This window comes from Psammomys obesus, unplaced genomic scaffold (genome assembly GCF_907164565.1).
Source record: "Psammomys obesus unplaced genomic scaffold, mPsaObe1.curated_primary_1811, whole genome shotgun sequence".
In the NCBI taxonomy this organism is placed as follows: Eukaryota; Metazoa; Chordata; class Mammalia; order Rodentia; family Muridae; genus Psammomys; species Psammomys obesus.
The window spans coordinates 4073330-4094048 of NW_026596057.1; the positions used below are offsets into that span (position 1 = coordinate 4073330).

Sequence of the window (20719 nt, forward strand, 5' to 3'; positions counted from 1 at the left end):
GCTTATGTGATAAATGATGTGCAGGCATCAGTAGGGCCCCTGTGTCACTGGTGGACATTTATTCTTAGCCCGGTGTCAATGCTCAGTATATTGGCCAACTAAAGATGGAGTAACATAGGATTTTCCCCAGAAAGGAGAATGTGGAAGTCAGGAATCGGGTAGCTGAGGTATCAGGAATGTTGTGCGGTTAGATGTCAGCAGCGTGGTATGCTCTGGACTCTCTGGCAAGAATAGAGACTAAAAGATAACCACTACACTTTTAGTGATGACTTTCTAAGTAGCTGAGGCTGGATGAACCCTCCCTAGTACACAATGCCCTACCACAATCGGAATCGCTTACCAGTACTTACGGAGTAACAGCAGGAACTGGCCAGTCTGTAAAGGAGGATGCGCGGATGGCTCATTTCGTCAATACAAATTCACTATGTTGTACCTCCCTACTAATCAGTGGTATGAGTTCTACAACCATGTAACATACCGGCTCCTGAGCTGTGGGCTGTGATGGCTCCTGGTTACCTGTGAAACTACCCTACAACTCTGGAGGCGGTGTAGTATCTTGATCCTACAATAAGAGAAGGTGGCTCCATACATGAAAATGTATGGCAAACACATAGGACCACTCAGTGTGGGGAGCATGTCTGGACTACCACTGCAGCATAATCTGTCATTTACACTGTCCAGAAGTGGAAAACAAAAAAAAAAACCAGAGCAGTCAGTGGGCATAGCTATGAGTGTCATGTAATCCATGCCACTAGCCAGATAAACTTATGACTGAATAGCCCATTAGCCACACACACACTGTGAATATCACTACGGCAAGCAAAAAAAAAAGTAGTCTCATCACCTCAGCAGTCCCACCAAGAGAGCCCTTGAAATCACCACTGTCAAGGGTCTTAAGGAGCTCAGCGTGGTTGCAGGGTATCCATAACAGATGGATAGCAACCAGGACACAAGCGTCATAAATGAGCCTGAGCACCTGATAAATCATGGCATAATCATGCAGCTGATGTCACTGTCACATGAGTGGCTGGGGGCACTAGTCACTAATACCATCCGCACCCAAACTGTGGATCCAGACCCTGCACAGCCCTTTGCAAACCAGCCAAAAGATGAGACGGTTTGATTGGTATGCAAGTGCTCTATTTACCGCAGATTGTTCTGTGAGCCCCTGTCCCAGTGTGAGGAGGCTGTGAACCTTCTAACTTGGTCTCCATCTATCCTCTTGCAGTCTAGCTTAGTTTAGTGCCCATAGTTTAATGTCCTGAGTAGGGTAAAGAAAATATCTGGTAGGTCCACAGCTGGTCTAAAATGTTACTTTCATGATCCCTTGAGGGAATCACCCAGGGACTCTCTTGTTGGCAGATGGTTGGCCGCTCCTCCCTGATGGCTACTACTGTGTTTGGAATCGCACGTGTTGAATTTAAACCTCAGGACAGGCACAGCCAAAACAAGAAATAAAAGGGTGGAAAGGCACTCATCCCATGCAGCAAGGAAGGAGAGCATAGGCAATCTCTGCGGAGCAGCAACCTCCCAGAACAAAAAAAGTGCTGGGGTTTATTTAGAGAGCTTGTATGTATTCTTATAGGGAAATATTTTAGGGGTGAGCACATTTGTGAGCATGCTCGGTTGCAGGTCATAGGTAAAGAAGGAATATGTCAGACACCTTTTGGGCTATGCTTTGCTCAGAATGATGGAGCACGTGTTCAGTAGGTTGAAAACGACAGACTGGGACACGTCAGGAAATATTCATCTTGTTTCATAAAGATGATAGAGACAAATGCCCCTAGGTGTGCTCAGTTTCCCCCAAAAAAGTTTTAGCTGAAACAAAAAGAAAGGACACGTTAATGTGTATTAAACTAAAGGTTTCCCCTAAGGGTGCCAGCCTCGCTGAATGGCCTGCACATGGACTATGCAACCAATAGCGTCTTGCGAGGTGGTGTTGATCTACCCACACAAATCCCTACTAATCACTTATTTTTACATACATATTTGGATTCTCATGCTGCTGCTTCTGGAACCTGTCAAACTTGAACTAATTCCTTGTCTGATCTTGTTCCTTCTAAAAGAAAGATGCTGATCATTGATCTGGTTGCCAGTGGGAAAAGAAAGATTGCTATTTTCCCTTGCATTAGTGTTCTTTGTCTGTTTCGGTGCATGAGCCTCTACAGTTGACATGGACTCTGTTGACATGCCAAATGAATGGTCTCACAGCACACCGCTGCACAGAGGTAAAACCCCTTCCAGGCCTGGGGCGTATTGCAAAGGGTGTGTGTGGTAGGGGGTGACACTCTTAAGGTTTTAAGAGCTAGTTACTGGTACTGACTCAGCTCAGCAGCCATCCTGATATATAACCACTGTGATTGCTCCGTCACCCTTGACGAACATAACCAGTTGTCCCTGCAAAGCCATCCGGCAGAGTATCAACAGACAAAACCACTGCAGGGGAATGTTGAGTTTTCTGAGTTAACCGTGCCACTCGGAACGCTTTGACGTTGGCACAACATAAAATGGATACGCTCAAGCTTGGTCACTTCTGTAATGACCATCCTATAAATGTCATCCTCTAGCCAAAATCACGGGGACAACACTTGGTCTTGTTCTTCCCTGAGACCACGCTTAGTGTCTCTAGCAGCTGAACTCTGTGAAACCCTGGGTCAGCCTGCCACTTCTCTTTGAATTAACACCATCTGCAGTCGGCTCTTTCAAATGAGGAACAGTTTATTAGGTAAAACAAGTCAGTCTTCATTTCTTTGGATGATGGACACACTTGGCCCTTTGATGCTTTCCTTTCCCTGTTGTCAACAGAGAAGCTTGTAGGAACACAGGCGGGCTGGGGCTGTCTAAACCCAACCACAGCAGCTTCATCAGGGGTGAAGTTGCTAAGGTCTTAGGTGTGAAATTTATTTTAAAATGCTTGGGACGTTTCCTCTGGCAAAGCAAAAACCCCGATAACAACAACAAAAACAAAAGTTTTAACTACCGGCTTTACCCAGGTATCACGGCACATGGCTGTCAGCCTGACACTTCGGAGGCAGAGTCACAAAGATCATTGCGAGGTCAGATCCAGCCTGTCTCAGCCCACAGGTTAACCAATACAAGTTTTAACCGTGTGATTGGTAACAGAAATTCATATCCTTCTTGGCATAAACACCTTCTACTTACTTCATTGAGAATATGTTGGTGGTTGGTAGCTCTCTTTTTCTTGGTGTGTATACATGCGTCTAACATTTGTTTCATAGAATGCATTTACCATGTAATTAACGCAATTGTTTCACAGTACTGGAGTTGGACTTTTGTCATATAAAATAAGATTTAATTTATATCAGCATTTAAGTATTATTAACTTTCTATCATAATATTTGAGTTTTGGCATATTACAAGGTGGGGAAGCATCACCTGGAAATTACATTCCCTCTGTGGGGAAGAGACTAGGCTTTTCAGCCGCAAACAGAGTAACTGTATCACATTAGCGGATCTTACTGCTTCATTGGGAGATCAAGTGTGGATCGAGGGGCGTCACGTTGACAAAGGGTAGACTCGTGATGCTTGCTTACAAAAGTCAACTTCACTGGGACGCTCCACATCGGGCAAGCAACAGTTCCACGTTAATCAGGTGTGTGCTGAGCCCACGCCTCTTCTCATGGATGGAGACCCAGGTGCTTCAGCGTTTGATTAGAACTATAATTGCCCTGACCCAGGTATGTAGGGATGTTTCTAAAGAGCGGGCTTCCATTCAACAGAGCGAGCAAGACAGGACCATAGTGAGTGTGAGTAGACACCACGCAATGGCGCTGATTATGAACAGAGCATAAAGGCATGGGAAATGTGACTTTCCCTCTCTCCTACAGAGATGAAATGCTCTTCTGCCCTTGCATATGAGAAGGACAGGCCTGCTGTTCCCTGGACTTCATGACTTAAGCCAACAACTCCGTCAGTTCTTGTACCCTTGGCCTCAGACAGAGGCTTTCCCATTAGCTTCCCTGGTTCTGACGCCATCAGACGCTGGTGCTGGCTGCACTACAGCATCTCAGGCGTACTGATGCCCTGAGAACTTTTCTGCTGTCACGATTATGTCGTTCGATTTCCCTAATAAACGTCTTCTACTATATGTGTTCATAGTCTGTTGCTTATGTCTCTCTGAAGAATCCTCGACAATATATAAGGTATGCAACACATTGCTTTGGAAATGTGTGCAGTGGTTTGTCACTGAAAAAAATCCTGATAGGATCTGTAAAAGGGGATTTTCTGTACTTGAGAACCCCAAGGCGGGGAACTAAAGATTTATATCCCCAGAAGTGATTTGTAGCAATTATGTGGAAATGCTTCACTTCTATCTGCATCAATCACATATTTCAAGAAATGTGGGTGGGTCCTTCTAGTGGTAGATCTTTCTCTCCTGTGTGTGTGTGGGGGGGAGGGGATCAGATGCTTATAAAAGAGGATCAAGGAGGGACAGCACTGTGGTTCCTCTGGAGATACCAAAAGGAAGATCACTAAGAACTGGAAGGTAAAAGAGGAGGTGTGCTTCCTGCTCTCTTGATAATAGCAACTTAGCCCAAGGAATCAAGGACAGAAAACAAACCACAAAGCGGGCACGGCTAATCCAGGAATAGGACAATACTTCCTTTTCAAAGACTGTGAGTTGGACTGCCCTTCTTCTGGCTTCTGATGTCCCCTGTGACATCAAAAGATTGTGGTTAGCAGAAGCAATTATCCCTTCTGCCTCTTTCTATCTTCAGTTTCTAAATTTCTGTTTCATTGGTTTCAACCACTCTTTTCTACCAGTAGAAATACAGCCCCAAAGTACCAGAATTTCTTCCTGCCTTCCCTCCCTTACTTCTTTCCTTCCTTCCTTTCTTCTTTCCTTCTTTCCTTCCTTCCTTTCTTTCAATTTTTCAAGAGATCAGGTCTTAATCGTAGAGGCAACACAATGTGGAATGTATAATATATAATGTATAAAACTGCCATTGAGGCAATTTACAATAGGTTGCCTAAGGTAAGATATTTGTCAGCATTCTTATACTTTGAAGAAATGTATATCTCATATTATTTCATAGGCTTAAAATTGCTCCCTCAGGCAGATTTGGAAATAATGACTATAAATGGCAAAGTGGATGTGGACTGCAGTTCATAGAATCAAGAATGGAAATTAAAAACATTGACTTTATGATGTTTATGGACCCATTTTGGTCAGATGTAAAGAAAAGAATATTTACATGTAACCAAAGGATAGTGTACAAATACCTTCTAACTGAGTTTTTGTTTCTTTTTCATAAGGGCTGATCAGGACTAATTAGAATATCAAGCAACTTGCCCATAGCCATTTAGCTATGAACCACTAAACAAGCTGAAGGGAAGGGGTAGTTTTCTAATCCTTAGCCCTGTCTTAAATGTTCATAGCGCTGTGGAGAAATGACTTGTCTGAGCATGTATTTAGATTTTTTTCATTTCAAATAGACTGTCATAGATTGAGACACACATAAAAAAATGCAAAATTTGTATTCAGAAAATGCTCATTTTCTAATATGCTAATTTTAATATAAACTTGTAACACTCATGTGTTGTTCAGAGTCACATTTTCACTATACTGGCTTTGTCCTCTCGGTGTGCACAAAATTCCTGGGAAGATTCAACTTTTATTTCTCATGACACACTGCTGCCGAGGAATCATAATCCCTTAGGCACATGACATTAAAATATGGGGAAAGCCGGGACCTAGAGAAAACGAAATAACACTGCAAAAAACCGGGTAGGGCGCCGCTAATAATTGGACAATAATTTCATAGACACACTCTCTCCTCCCAACTATTACATTTTCATTGTATTTCTCATACAGTGGAAATTTCCAAGTACTCGTTAAAATGCTGGTTCCCATGCACTGAGCATGGACTACCTCCCCGGCGCTATCCCACAGAGTCAATTCTGTCACATGATCTGGATATTAATTACCAGTTCTATTTTCAGAGAAAGCAAGCGAACTTTTGCAACCAGAATATAACTTTTGAAAAGTAAGATAACCTTTGTTTCTTTGCAATAGTTGCAAACAAGAAGATTCGAAACTGCCACAGAAGAGTACATGATTGAAAATCCCAGAGCCTTTAAAATTCACAAATATTTCCTGAAAGCCTCCATGTAAATAAAAATATATTTACAATATTTTCACTGAAAATTAGGTGGTATGCTATGTAGTATATCAGTTTTGTGGTTATCTATGTATAGATATACACGTAAGCATATTCACAAAATAGCAGTCTAACCCCATACTGGAATAACTTCTCAGTGGGATCTGTAATTTTGACATTTTCTTTTACGTATTTCTTTTATGTATTTCATGATTTTTGCAAAATTAGCAAGCAGCAAATATTTGTAGACAAAGTTTCTGTGTCCATGTAATTGTTCATAGCTATAATAAGGCTCTATTAACAGGTGACATTCTGGATAGTACATGGATATGAAAGTTTAAATAGTATGAGTTTATCTGTTATGACATTAAGTAAATTATAAACATTATCTTGAAATAAATATAGAATCTGCATTTTGAAAAATAAAATAATAAATTGTATGCAATTGTTTTTATGTGGAGGTTCTTAAACTATAGACACATGTCTCACTTACTGATTCTTAACAAGTGAGAAAAAACATTGGAAGAAAATGGTCATTAAAACAGTGTAGGCTTGTTGCCTAAAGTCCAAGGCTTCCCATTTAAGCAGTGTTAGAGAATATGGCTTACCTGACAACCTGAATAGAATTCTCGTTTCTTTTTCCTTAAGTCTAGACTGGAAGCTGCCTGGTTGAATGGATTTCTCAGAGATCGCATCATGATGCGAGCATAGGTGGCCAGAGTCCACTTTATACCATTCCAGAACAGAAGAAAGAGCTTCAGCGAAGGGGCACAGTCCAGGCTTGCTTTAGCTCCCATCACAGACACTAGAGTCCACATGTCTCCTTCCTGAGGGGACATTTCCCCTTCCACATGAATCACAGTCAGAGTGAGGAGGGCAGAAAAACAAGAAGCAAAGCCCCTCAGGTGTATCACCCCACCCCCATCAAACCCAGATCAAGATAAGAAGGACCCAGTCTTAAAAGGACTGAGCACATTTCTGTGCTACCGAGTCCCACAGCCTTGGTCCTATGAGGCAGAATCACGGAGAATGTGCTGTTGCCATCCTCATGCTTCACTATCTAACTGCAGAGGAATGCAGTGCGAAAGAATCCAAGGTAGCTAAGAACGAATTCCTAAATGTCAGAGTGACGAGTGAGGGCAGATGAGAGAAGCACAAAGATACTTAATTCTTTCACAGCGGTCAAGTTATGGAGTCAGCCCTCTGGCTGGTCAATAGATGGATGATAAATGAAGGTGCTGTACACCACTCTTGAGTCACAGGGAACAAAAATTAAGATCATGGTCTTAAGCTAAGAAGGCAGACTCAGACGAGAAGGGCATGCTTCCTCTCTCACGTGTGGAATCTAGAATATAAAAAGACAGAGGGGCAACAGTTAGGAAAGCGGGACAGAATCCAGGAGAAAGCAGAGAAATAAAGGAGGATCACGGTGGGGGAAAGGATATGAACAAAGTGTGCTTTGTGCGTGTATAAAATCTCTCTCAGAACTAAGTCTTGATGTTATACCTGGATTCACGGGGAAAGAGAAGACAGTCTGACAAGATGAGTAAGAGGCAAGGAAATGCCAAACTAGGGAGGTTACCGTGTGCTGGGCAGTGCCGAGACAGCGTGCAAGAGGAAGAGGAGGGAGGAGAGAGGCATGGTGGCGTAGAGGCTGGCGTCTCCGAACATGAGACAGACACGTAGATTCTGCTTTAATTTTTTGGCTTCTCATTATTGCACACGTCATAGCGCCATGCAGAGGTCAGAGCACAACTCTGCAGAGCCAGTTTCCCCATTCCACTTTCACATGGGTTCCAAGGACAGAATTCAGGTCACTAGGCTTGTCTGGCAAGGTCCTTTATTCTTGGAGCCCATCTCACCAGCCCAGAGCTCTGATTAATTAGGAAAGAAATAGGCTTTTTCTACCATCACTCCTCATATCATCAAAACTAAGAGCACCACCCTCAAAACATTCCATTTCAACTTACCAAACGTTGGGTCAAGGGACAGTTCATCTGAATCAGTAGGATATACTGTTTCCTGTTGGTTTGAGATTAACTGCAGTACCCCATGCCCTGAGTAAGCAAGCCATACCATGGTCACTTTTATTATATACGTGAAATATTTTAAAACCAAAATTAATGCAGTATAAAAAGCCTTGGATATGTCTATTCCTTGAAGGAATTTTAGCGATCTGTAACTACATGCAATTCTGTTTCATTTAATGTAGAAAACTTTTATGATCAGAATAAATAAAATGACCAAATGATCTGGTGTTGGACGAATCTGTGTGTGTGTGTGTGTGTGTGTGTGTGTGTGTGTGTGTGTGTGTGTTCCAAATAAAGAAAAAAAGAAGCCATGGTAGGGGAAAAAAAATCAAACCTCTATCCAAACAAATAGTAGTGTTGCTAAAACTACTGGGAGAACTGGCCTGGCAATGAACTTGATCTTGTTTCTCAAGGAAAACTGAAAGAACTCTTTTTTATTCAGTGACCATGGAGGTAAAACAGATTGCCATCATTGGTGCCGGGGTCAGCGGACTGGGAGCCATTAAGAGCTGCTTGGAGGAAGGACTTGAGCCTACTTGTTTTGAAAAGAGCAATGACATTGGAGGGCTGTGGAGATATGAGGTAATTTTATAAATTATATCCTCATATATAAAGTATGATGATGTCTGTACATGAGAAAGAGGTGCTTTCTGGCTAGAATTAGAACACAGTAAATTGTAAACTTTTGAAATTTATTTATTTTTTATTAATTACAATTTATTCATTTTGTGTTCCAGCTGTAGCCCCCTCCCTCCCTTTTCTCCTCCACTGATAGGGGAGGTCCTCCTCCTCTTCCATCTGACCCTAGCCTATCAGGTCTAATCAGGGCTGGCTGCATTGTCTTCCTCTGTGGCCTGGTAAGATGCTTCCCCCTCAGGGGGGGCGGTAATCAAGGAGCAGGCCACTGACTTCATGTCAGAGACAGTGTTATCTCAAGATCCAGCTGTACCACTCCAAGGCATATATCCAAAATATGCTCAAGTATACTAGGAAACCCACTTGGACACTGAGCTGCCATGGGCTACATCTGAGCAGGGGTTCTAGTTTATCACCATGCATGGTCCTTGGTTGGAGTATCAGTCTCAGAAAAGACCCCTGTGCCCAGATTTATTTGTTCTGTTGCTCTGCTTGTGGAGCTCCTGTCCCCTCCAGGTCTTTCATCTCCCCCTTCTTTCATAAGATTCCCTGCACTCTGCCCAAAGTTTGTCTATGAGTCTCAGAACCTGCTTTGATACCCTGCTGGGTAGAGTCCTTCAGAGGCCCTCTGTGGTAGGCTCCTGTCCTGTTCCCTGTTTCCCCCATCTTCTAATCCCAGTTGCCTTTCTGAATGAGGATTGGTCGTGTTAGCCAGGGTCCTCCTTCTTGCTTAGCTTCTTTAGGTGTACAGATTTTAGTATGTTTATCCTATATTATATTTCTAATATCCACTTATAAGTGAGTATATACGACATGTGTCTTTCTACTTCTGGAATACCTCACTCAGGATGTAAACTTGTACAACCACTTTGGAAATCAATCTGGTGCTTTCTCAGAAAATTAGGAATAGTGCCATCTCAAGATCTAGCTATACCACTCCTATGCATATATCCAAAATATGCTCAAGTATACAACAAGGACATTTGCTCAACCATGTCTGTAGCAGCTTTATTCGTGATAGCCAGAATCTGGAAACAACCCAGATGTCCCTCAGTGGAGGAATGGATACAAGAATTGTGGTACATTTACACAATGGAATACTACTCAGCAATTAAAAACAAGGAAATCATGAAATTTTCAGGCAAATGGTGGGAACTAGAAAAGATCATCCTGCGTGAGGTATAAATTGTAAATAACTATTTTTTTCAAAGTAGCATGATCTTCTACCCAGATCAACTTGAAACTTCTCAAGTACATGAAGGATCTTGCTCCGTTTTCTGTTAGCTTTCTCATCACTGGGACAACACACATGAGGAAAGCACTTTAAGAGGGCACAGCTTTATCTTGGCTCACGGTTTCTTACGTTTCAGTTCATTTGGAGCTGGGATGGCATGACTGAACTGCGCAGCTCACATCAAAGCAGCCAGAAAGCAGAGAATGCCTGCACTGATGAGCTTTCTCCTCTTCCCCCTCTTCTTCCAACTAGTCCATTAAATAGCCCCACTCACAGGAAGACCTACCAGTGGTGGGGATTCCCCCTGGCAAACCTCTCTAGATATGCCCATCACTGATAAAACCAATCCAATCAAGATGACAGGTTCATTTCACCCTTTTCAAGTTTCTCATCCCAAATCTCTGTCTGTTAGTTTTTAATTTTCTTTTTTGTGTTTTGTTTTGAGTATTTATTATCTTATATTTTTTGAATGACTGAATTACTAGTTTCACTGTAAGTCTGTCACCATAAAAATTCTGAAAGCCTCCTTCTGAAAGAGACTAATGCGTTCATACAGTCGGGCAGCAAATTTTCAATAAAATATAAACCCAACCTCACAGCTCTCATCAGCCCTAAGCTCAGTATGCACTTGTTTCCTAAATTTTTAGAAGCCAAGGGTTGGTTTGTTTCCTTCAGGAGACATCAGAAAGTGGAAGGCCCGGGATATACAAATCTTTGACCTGTAATACATCCAAGGAGATGACAGCCTTCAGCGACTACCCCTGTCCTGACCATTACCCCAACTACCTGCACAACTCCAAAATGATGGAGTATCTCAGGATGTACGCCAGGCACTTCGGGCTCATGAAACACATCCAGTTCCGGGTAAGCAGTGAAACCCCACCCACTGTCTGCACATTGGTCAGAGCCAGCTGAGCAAAGTTTCTGTATTTCCAACCCTTGAGGAGTAATACTTTTATTGATTCTGTATTAAAATCCCAACTAACCAGGAGCTCTGAGTGGAAGTAACAATCTGTTCTATTTATTGAAATTCAGAATTTCCAGGTTTTTTTAAAAAATGAAGATGTGAAACAGTGCTTCATTATTAGCCATTTCCTTTCATTTCTTGTTTCCTAGACGGAGGTGTGCAGCGTCAGGAAGCACCCTGATTTTTCATCCTCTGGCCAGTGGGAGGTTGTAGTGGAGGTTGACGGGAAGCAGAAAACCTATATCTTTGATGGGGTCATGGTCTGCAGCGGCCACTACACTGAGAAGTATCTGCCCTTGCAGGATTTTGCAGGTATTTAACTGAATGGGCTACAAGGAAAACCCTGATACTGCAAAAGTTGCATCACCTGTACTCTCACAGACACTGACAGATGTGTCAGTTTGGCACAGAGTGGTTACAGAGGAAGGCCACTTTCTTAACAGTCAGGAACAATCTGACAATAGAAGCAACAGTAAAACTGGAAACTAGAGCTCCTCCAGCAAACAAAGCCTGGAGAAACAAAGCTTTTCTGGAACAGACACCCATGTGAAGAGCAGTGAGTGTGAGAGTGTGGGTTTAGAGAGCTACACCCACTTGATACCGCTGGCAGAGAGGAGTGTGCAGAAAACCACGGAGGAGGGAGAGAGAAAGTGGGGTGTGTGTGTGTGTGTGTGTGTGTGTGTGTGTGTGTGTCTGTCTAAAAGATACCTAATCATATTTTTTTATTTTATGGCATTACTGTGTCAGTGCTATGGAGGATGAGTGGATGGGAGAATCAGGGCAAGACTATCAGTAGGGAGAGGAGTGTGATGATGGTGAGGACTGAAACATGAAGACAAAACTGGAGACATTTCAGAGACTACAGCACCCCTGAATTACAGAGAATACCGCCCCAACTAGACTCTATATTACTTAATATTCTTGAGATGTATAGTTTTGTTTTAAATGTCTATTTTCAATTTTTAAAAACTGAAAGACAGAAAGGCTATAAAAGTGGGTAAGGAACAGGGAGGGTATGGGAGAAACTGGAGGAGGGCAAGACATAATCAAAAGATGTTTTATTTAAAAAGTAATAAATAAAATATTCTAATATTCAAAATGTACACCCCAAATAGAATAGCTAGTGTATTATTGTTGATTACTAGAAACACAACTTACACAGGGTCTGGAGAGAGAACCCAGTGGTTAAGAGAGTTGGCTGCTCTTCCAGAGGATCTGACTCAATTCTTACCACACATATGGCAACTCACAACTGTCTGTAATTCCAGTTCCAGCCAACATGACACTCTTTTCTGCCCTCTGCAGCAAGGCACACGTGTGGTACACAGACATACATGCAAGATACCCAGACACATCAAATAAAAATAAGTAAATCTGTTTCTAATTTTCTTTTTATTGAAAATAGATATTTTTCTCATGTAATTGATTATGGTTTCCCCTCCCTCTACTCCTTCTTGTTCCTCCCCAGTTCCCCTCCTGTCCAGATCCATCCCCTTTCTGTCCCTAATTAGAAAACAGTCTTCTAAGGGATAATAAAAAAAATAAAATATAATAAAATAAAATATAACAAGATAAAACAAAAACCAACGCATCAGACTTGAACAAAACAAACAAAGAGAAGGAAAAGCACCCAAGCGAAGGCACACAACACAGATCCCCTCACTAGCACACTCAGGAAGCCCATAAAAACATTAAACTGGAAGCCATAATACATATACAATATATACATCTACTCTATAGGCCATTTCTTAAATGTTTAAAGAAATACATCTGACACTAACTGAGATATACAATCCATGTAAAATAAATAGCTGACTTCAGAGACACAGTAAAATGTGTGAAATATCCCATCAGTGCCTCTGTGTGTCAGCTATCTATTAACATATTAGATTATGCGTGGACAAGAAATGTCATTGAATTGGGGGCTAGAGAGATGGTTTGGCAGTTAAGACTGCTTAATGCACTTCCAGAGGACCCAAGTTTGGTTCACAGCACCCATGTCAGGTGGCCTATGACAGTCTGTAACTCCAGCTTTTAGGACTCCAACACAATTTTCTGAACTCCCCAAGCAGCTGCGTTCATGTGCACGTGCGCATGCACACACACACACATACACACACACACACACACACACACACACACACACAGCTTAAAAAAATATTCTAAAAAAAAAAGTCATAGAAAGTCTCACTTTTACCGATTTTTACATGGCTGTTACAAAGCTGTGTATGAGGCTTGCATTCAGTTTTTTGAACAACAGTGTTCTTGTTGTGTATAGAGAGGGTCTCACCTATTTGTGAGATGTGTAGTCTGAGCCACAGAGAACGACGAACAGCTGCACAGATATGAACAGAGAGAAGTAAAACGTCAGTGGCCTCCTCTTGCCACATGATCACCTGAGTAAGCACACTGGACAAACTGAAAGTTGGGCATTTTAAAAGAGACACTCACGTGCTTTGATTTTGATCTTCACCACAGAGTTGCCGCTCATGAATATTTCCTTCCCGAGAGAATCTTCGTTGGTAATATCGGCAACAAATAGCCAAAAACAGAGAAGGGGGTTCGCCTAACATGAAGTTAGAGCTTAGGAATGGAATTTGTGGTGCATATTTTCCACTTCCGCTGTGACTTGGAGGTTTGACTGACTCTGTGTTCACAGGAATCAACAGGTTCCGAGGCCGCTATCTTCACAGCTGGGAGTACAAGCACCCGGGGAGCTTTGAGGGGAAGAGAGTGGTAGTGATCGGCATTGGGAATTCTGGAGCAGATGTGGCAGGCGAGATCAGTAGTGTCGCCGAGCAGGTTTGGTGTCATTCCCTGATTCGGCTCTTGGGTGTAACTTTGATACCCGTAGAGTCTGTGAGTCTAGACTTTCTGTGGCCTTAGCAGTGGTGTTCCCATTTTGGCTCTAAGCTGAGAAGGACAGTTACAAATTCTTCCTCCGGATATACATGAAGGAAATAATAGATGGATAATGATATTTTCTACATAATGAATGAGTTGTGAAAGAGAGCTAACTAGAGCCGATTACCTTGGAATTATCTTACATGTGACTATGCTAGGGAGATAAACATTTAGAAGTGGAAGTTAAATCTACAGCGAACCCCAAGTGTTCCTAGGGACATGATTTTACAGAGAACAGTATGCATGGGCATGAGTAAAGGTACTTGGCTGGTCTATGAATAAGTAGCTAAGCACAGAGCAGCAGGTCCACAGGATCTCACTAAATAAAGATAGAACGAGTAAGGAAAAACAAGCAGCCGAACGCTGCTGCAAATGCTGCTGACTTCTAAAGAGCATGGAAGGTTGCATTCCATCATTCAGAATTAGTCTTTGATATTAACTCAGGGAGTCCACCAAGAACATGTGAGATTTCCAACAGCGGATGCTTTCTGTCCTCACGGCCACGGAGGAGCTGCCAACTCACGACTGAGAAATCTCTCAGACTATGACTTTGCAATACAGTGGTTGTGCCTTCATTTAAAAAGCTGCATCTTTCTTCAGAGTCATAGCTAAATGACTCAAAGATGGCAAGAGAGATAATCCCCACAGGTGTGTTCTGGGTTGTGTGCCCTCATAGTATTTATACGGAATTGTCCGCTTGTAAACGGGAGAACATTCACGGTGTAAATTTTCCCATTTCACTTTTGTTGTTGCTGCGTACTTTGTATTCAGTTATTTCCCCATCATTTGTGGATTATAAACTTACACAGCATTCAGGGAACAAGAGGGTAAACTTGTAACTCCCAATGTAATAACCTATTTGGGATGAAAATCTTCACATTCTAGGACCAAACGCATTCCAGACATCTGGCCTAGCTAGGGGAAAGAAAGGTCCTTGACAAACAGTAAATGAACTGAAAAAGGTGACAGGTTACTGGGCCTGTTCCCAGGCATGCAGGGAGACAAGAAGCAGGCAAGCGGGTGAGGGGATGTGAGCAGTTAATATAATTTCTGATCAGTATGATCAGCAATGAAAGGCTTACCAGGTGACCATTCCTCCGGGACAGGTTTTTCTCAGCACAAGAAGAGGGACCTGGATATGGAACCGAGTTTGGGATAATGGGAATCCCTTGGACACCGCACTCTTCACCCGTTATAACAGAGCCATCCAAAGGTTTTATCCCAAGTTCTTGATCAACAGATGGGCAGAGAATAAACTAAATGCAAGGTTTAACCATGCCAATTACGGACTGCAGGCTAAACACAGGTAAGATCTAGAAAGAAGTTAAGAAAGGCAAATACTTTTACACTACTATGAAGAGGTAGCTCTGCAGTTTGTAACATTTAATGCTTAATTCCCAGAGGATGGGAATTCAGTCCCAAGCACCCACATCTAGAGGCTTACATCTGCCTGTAACTCCAGTCCCAGGGGACCTGATGCCCTCTTGTGGCCTCCAAGGACACTGCCTACACACACACACACACACACACACACACACACAATTTAAAACAAATTATTGTTAAAATCAACAACTATTATGCCAATCGGTGAATGTATATAAAATAGGCACGTGGAATAAGAACTGAAGGGTTCTAGGTCTTACCAGAATTTATGCTATTTGGAAACACTGGCGTCATTTCCCGCCACATCCTGCTGAGGTGTGAAATAATGCGTGAGGAGCACACGTTGGCGCGGCAGCCTTAAGCTCCAGCGCTGGTCTTACTCAACCTGCCCCACTGTGCCACATCTTGCATTACTTACCTCTTCCACTTCCGCTGTCAACAGCTTTCCAGTCGTTCTCTAGATTTAAATTTATGATTCCGTGGTGACCTGCAAGCCCTCTGTCAGCTAAGACAGTCTCATCATCCATATTGCTCACCGCCCCACATACTCGGGCAGCGCAGGCATAGCTGAACTCAGCTGCTCTGCTCTCTACTCGTCTATCAGCCGCTTACACTGCCCACACCCATCACCACCCGAAACCTTACTTCCCAGAGCGACAGTGGTTTCAGATGACATCTGCGGGCCCATTCTCTCATCACAAACTTCTCCCTCCCCACGCACTCCCTGCCAGATCGTCTTTTCATCCCTCACACCCTTCCCTGGTTCTTCTAATTCCACGGATATTCATCTCTCAGTGCTTTACCCCAACCTGACGCTTAAAGCTTAGTGTCATCCATATAGTCCATTCTTGGTTCTCTTCCTATTTCACACTACACAGATTTCTATGTAGAAACCAGGCTTAGTGGGTCAAGGCTGTAGTGGCTCAAGCACAAGGCTTTCCATAAGTACAAACCCACCCTGCACGACACAGTACATTCCAGATCAACCCGAGCTACAGAGCAAGAACCTGTCTTTAACAAACAAACAAACAAACAAAAACCCAGAAGACCAAAAACAGTATATAGAGCTGGAGAGGTGGCTCAGAGGTTAAAATCCCTAGCTGCACTTCAAGAGGACCTGGGCTCAGTTTCCACTAATCACATGGTGGTGTACAGCCCACCTGTAGCTCCCTCTCTAGGGCATCTGCCACCTTCATCTGGCCTCTAAGGGCACCAGGCATACATGTGCTGAACAGATATACATTCAGGCAAAGCAACCACATACATAAAATAAAATGATTTTCTAATTAGCTAAGCAATGTAAAAAGATAATTAAGGCTTAAACATTATGGGTTGGTAAAAACAGGAAATTAGCATGTAGAGCTGTCTGCAGTGGAAAAGCAGAGATTTCCATGACTAGTTTCATGATACTGGGTGTGTAACCATGGCGAAAGAACCTGTCTTTAAAAAACAAACCTGAGGCATACCTGAGATCAGGGCTTTCTGCAAGAAATTTGTAATTTATAATTGCCAAACATTGGTGTGTCACTAAGCACAAATATTTCCCAGGGAAGATTCAGTGTTGGGAGTCATGCAGTTGCAACTTGAAAAATCTTGAAAGAGGCTGATAACCAATTTATGTCAATCTTTTCATGAATCCAAGCACAAATGCCCAAGTCAAACATTGAAAACCTTTAATCCTGGTAAAAAAAAAAAAAATAAAAAAATAAAAAAAAATCCCATCATCTAAACATAATGTTATCATGAGACTTGATTAGTGAGGTCTTAATCGATTCTCATGTCGTTATCTCATGTCATTATTACCACCTTACCAATTTGGAAACTGAAAATAAACTGTTTCATGGCCTGTCCAGAAATTCAATGAGAAAAAGCCCATCTTGAGTCCAAAATCACGTTTTTCCCCAGGAAACACCATCATGTGCCCAGGGAGGGTAGTAAATCATATTAAAATATTGCTGTGGTTTTCTGAGCTCTAACAGCGTCGGCTTCTCTATGAAAACGTTCATTCTCGCCCATGTTTTCACGCTCCCTCACACGCAGGTTTCTCAGCCATCAGTCTATCTTCAGCGACGACCTGCCAAACCGCATCATCACGGGAAGGGTGCTGGTGAAGACCAACGTGAAAGAGTTCACCTCGACATCAGCCATCTTCGAGGATGGCTCTGAGGAGACCATAGATGTCATCGTCTTTGCCACAGGCTATACCTTGTCTTTCCCTTTCTTGGACCACAGCTCTGAGGTCCTGGACGACGAGCACACAATGTTCAAGTTTGTCTTCCCTCCTCAGCTCGAGAAGCCAACTCTAGCCTTCATTGGCATCCTCCAGCCAGTTGGAGCCACCATTCCCACGTCAGAGCTCCAAAGCCGATGGGTGGTACGTGTGTTCACAGGTAGGATGGTCTTCATAGGTAACTGTGCTCCTGACCACATACTCAGATGACAAGGGCACCCAGTGTTCTTGTCTGTCTAATGTCCCCTGTTCTGCTAAGGCCAGAGATGTAATTCAGTGCTAGAGCATTTGCCTGGCATGTCCAAGATTCTTGTTCTGGCTGATCTTTAGTATTAAAAGTGAAAGTCCTCAGCTAACCTGGAGTTCTATTGCTAGAGTACCTACTAGTTCTGGTCTGCTGGGGGGCTACAGTCTGTCTTTCATGGGAGTGCCCCTACAACCTAAGACAGACCTTAGCTGCCCATCCTCTGAGCAATGCGTGAGTTGCTAGTTAAACTTAGTCACAGTGGCAGGCAACTTTGTGGCTTTTTTATTTTAATTTTGCTGTCTTTTAGTGTCTGTGTGTGTGTGCCTGAGTGTATGTATGTGCCCAGGTGCATTCAGGTCCCTACAGAGCCCAAACGCATGTGTGTTTTCAAAAACCCTTGGAGCTGGATTATAGACAGTTGCAAGTGGCCTAATGTGGATGCTGGGAACTGAACCTGGTCTTCTTGAAGAGAAGAAGTGTTCTTAGCTGCTGAGCTGTCTCCCCACCTCCCCCATGGCTTTTACACGCATACTCGGTTTACGTCTACCCCACCATCGCTACGGCACCACGAGCCTGACTCTGTTTTCTCTCCACTGTCCTACCATAAGGAAACCTGCTATTTTGTAAGTTAATTAAAAACTTTTTACAGGGAATGCAAAGGTTTACGGTAATAGGCATGTTAATTAAGCGTAGCTCATTATTACCCCATATATACATGAATCAAAGCCTCATACTGTATTTCACAAATATATGCAAATATTATGTATTGCTCAAACAGCCATGTTAGCATGAGTGTTGAATAGTCATGAGTTTTAAACAGAGATTTAAACTGAAAAACAACTCAAAAAGCTATTTTTCTTGAGCAAAAACTGACGCCCCTTGCGGACAGCCTGAAGCTGACAGGAAGTGATCTTCCGGGAAGTTTTCTATACACGGCTTTGCTTATGTATTCCGTGGAAACCCATGGCTGTGACCATTCCATTTCAAAGCCATCCTTTTTGTCTACTTCTCTTTACCTAGCCCTCTTGACAGTTCTCCACAACCTATCTTGTTTTTTTTCAGGACTGAAAAAGTTACCCTCACAGACTGACATGATGGCGGACATTAACAGAAGGAAATGGAAAATGGAAAAAGAGTAAGGAGCCTGTTTTGGGGCAGTTTGTTGTTGTTGTTGTTGTTAAAGTAAATGAAACCTGACCAGAGGAAACTGCTCAATTTTCTTCTCATATGGTCCATGCCTAACTGTGACTTGATATGATTGCTTTTGTTGAATGACACAAAGGGTGCATGTGTAGAAAAATAATGCCCAGTGACTGGATCATGAGTCCCCACACTAACGGAATCACCCCAGAATGCCTAGTCTACTCAACCAGCAGTCCTCAAACAAACATTAAAACCACAGGAAGCAGTCATTCACTCCCTGTAAGAACTATGTTCAGAAAGAACAGTTAATAAATACCTAAATTCAAAATCTAGGAGAGAGACAAACATTTTAATGGAAGCTGGTAGCTAGATACACAGTTATTTTGATTTGTTTATCAGCTATTCTGGGTTCTTACCTCAAAAGCACCCCTCAAGAAACTTCAAGAGCAGAGATAAGATATTCCTGTAACAATTTCATAACTTTAAGAAATGTGATGATTTTACCATTTGGTTTTCTTTTTCAAGACACTGCCTTTATGATGTATCAGTTCTCCTTTTTCTGATATCGTGATTTTAATTTTTTGCCTTATTACATTATTGATGTCCCCTGTGCCTTTTTTTGTGTTCCCAGCTTTTTCACTTAGCTACATGACTTGTTCACATTTTACAGCATTTTAAAAATGCTAATTAGTGTCTTCTAAATACTCTGAAAGTTTTGGTAGTTTATAAATTGTAATTTCAGCTTTGTTTCTTGTTTACTCAAGAAAAATTTAGCTAGGGGCTTCCAAATTTCTAAGCTCATGGAGCAAGTTACTATTGCCTAAAAGTATCCTGGGACATAATTTGTATCCAGAAATTAATACATGACAAGATATTTTGTGTGGCTTAGAAGCATGAAATAATGCAGTTTATCACGGTTTTTTTTTTTACCCAACTCATGGTTCTGTCTATCACTTTTATATAATGGATCTGGACTCTATGTCTGGAGAAAGCGTACATATAACTTGAAGAATTAATCTAATCATTCATTCAGCAATTTCTATACTGATGCCACTCTACTGGGTCCTTTGGGAAGTGTAAAGTTGTCAATAACACATGACTTATCCTTAAAATATGTAGAAAATCATATGTACGAAATGAAGATGATTTGTGAATAAAAGATAATAAATATGTTACAAAGCAGAAACTAGCCCCCTGGAAACCCAGGGGTGAAGTCTAACACAGGCGTTTGAGTATTCCTTTCTTGTTACAGGTTTGTGAAAAGCCCCAGAGGCACACATCGAGTGCAGTATATTGACTACATGGATGAAATCGCTTCCGAGTTAGGTGTCAAGCCCAACCTGCTCTCTCTCTTCCTCTGGGATACAAAGCTGGCCAAGGAGATTTTCTGGGGACCCTGCACCCCATACCAGTACCGCTTACAGGGGCCAGGGAAATGGGCAGGGGCTCGGGCAGCCATCCTCACTCAGAGAGACCGGATCCTCAAGCCACTGAGAACGCGGGTGCTCAAACACCCTGAGACATCATCCTCTAGCCTGTCTTGGTTCAGATGTATCTGCATTGCCATTTTTCTCTTTGTTCCTGTGTTAGTTATCATGCAAGTGATATACCACTAATCTGTCCCAGACAGAGAGAGGTAAGCGCTAGAGAGAATCAGTTGTTCTTATTTGACACCTGTGCCTCAGCGCTAAGTGAGGATATGGGGAAAGATGTTCATTAGACTCAGTAGGACACATATGAACACTTAATGAAACCAAACTTATTTTATAATGAATCTCCTAAGAGTTTTCTATGTAAGGGGTTTGAAAATGCATAGCTTATTT

The 20719-nt window shown here is 42.4% G+C and overlaps 1 protein-coding gene across 1 annotated transcript; it reads left to right on the forward strand.

Annotated features, from left to right (window-relative positions):
* Window positions 1-8599: 8599 nt before the first annotated feature.
* On the forward strand, window positions 8600-20512 carry LOC129689449 (flavin-containing monooxygenase 5-like). Its single transcript, XM_055624667.1, has 8 exons — window positions 8600-8734; window positions 10698-10886; window positions 11139-11301; window positions 13649-13791; window positions 15000-15199; window positions 17317-17666; window positions 18816-18888; window positions 20149-20512. Exons 1-8 carry the CDS (start codon window positions 8600-8602, stop codon window positions 20510-20512), a joined length of 1617 nt encoding a protein of 538 aa, XP_055480642.1.
* Window positions 20513-20719: the final 207 nt, after the last annotated feature.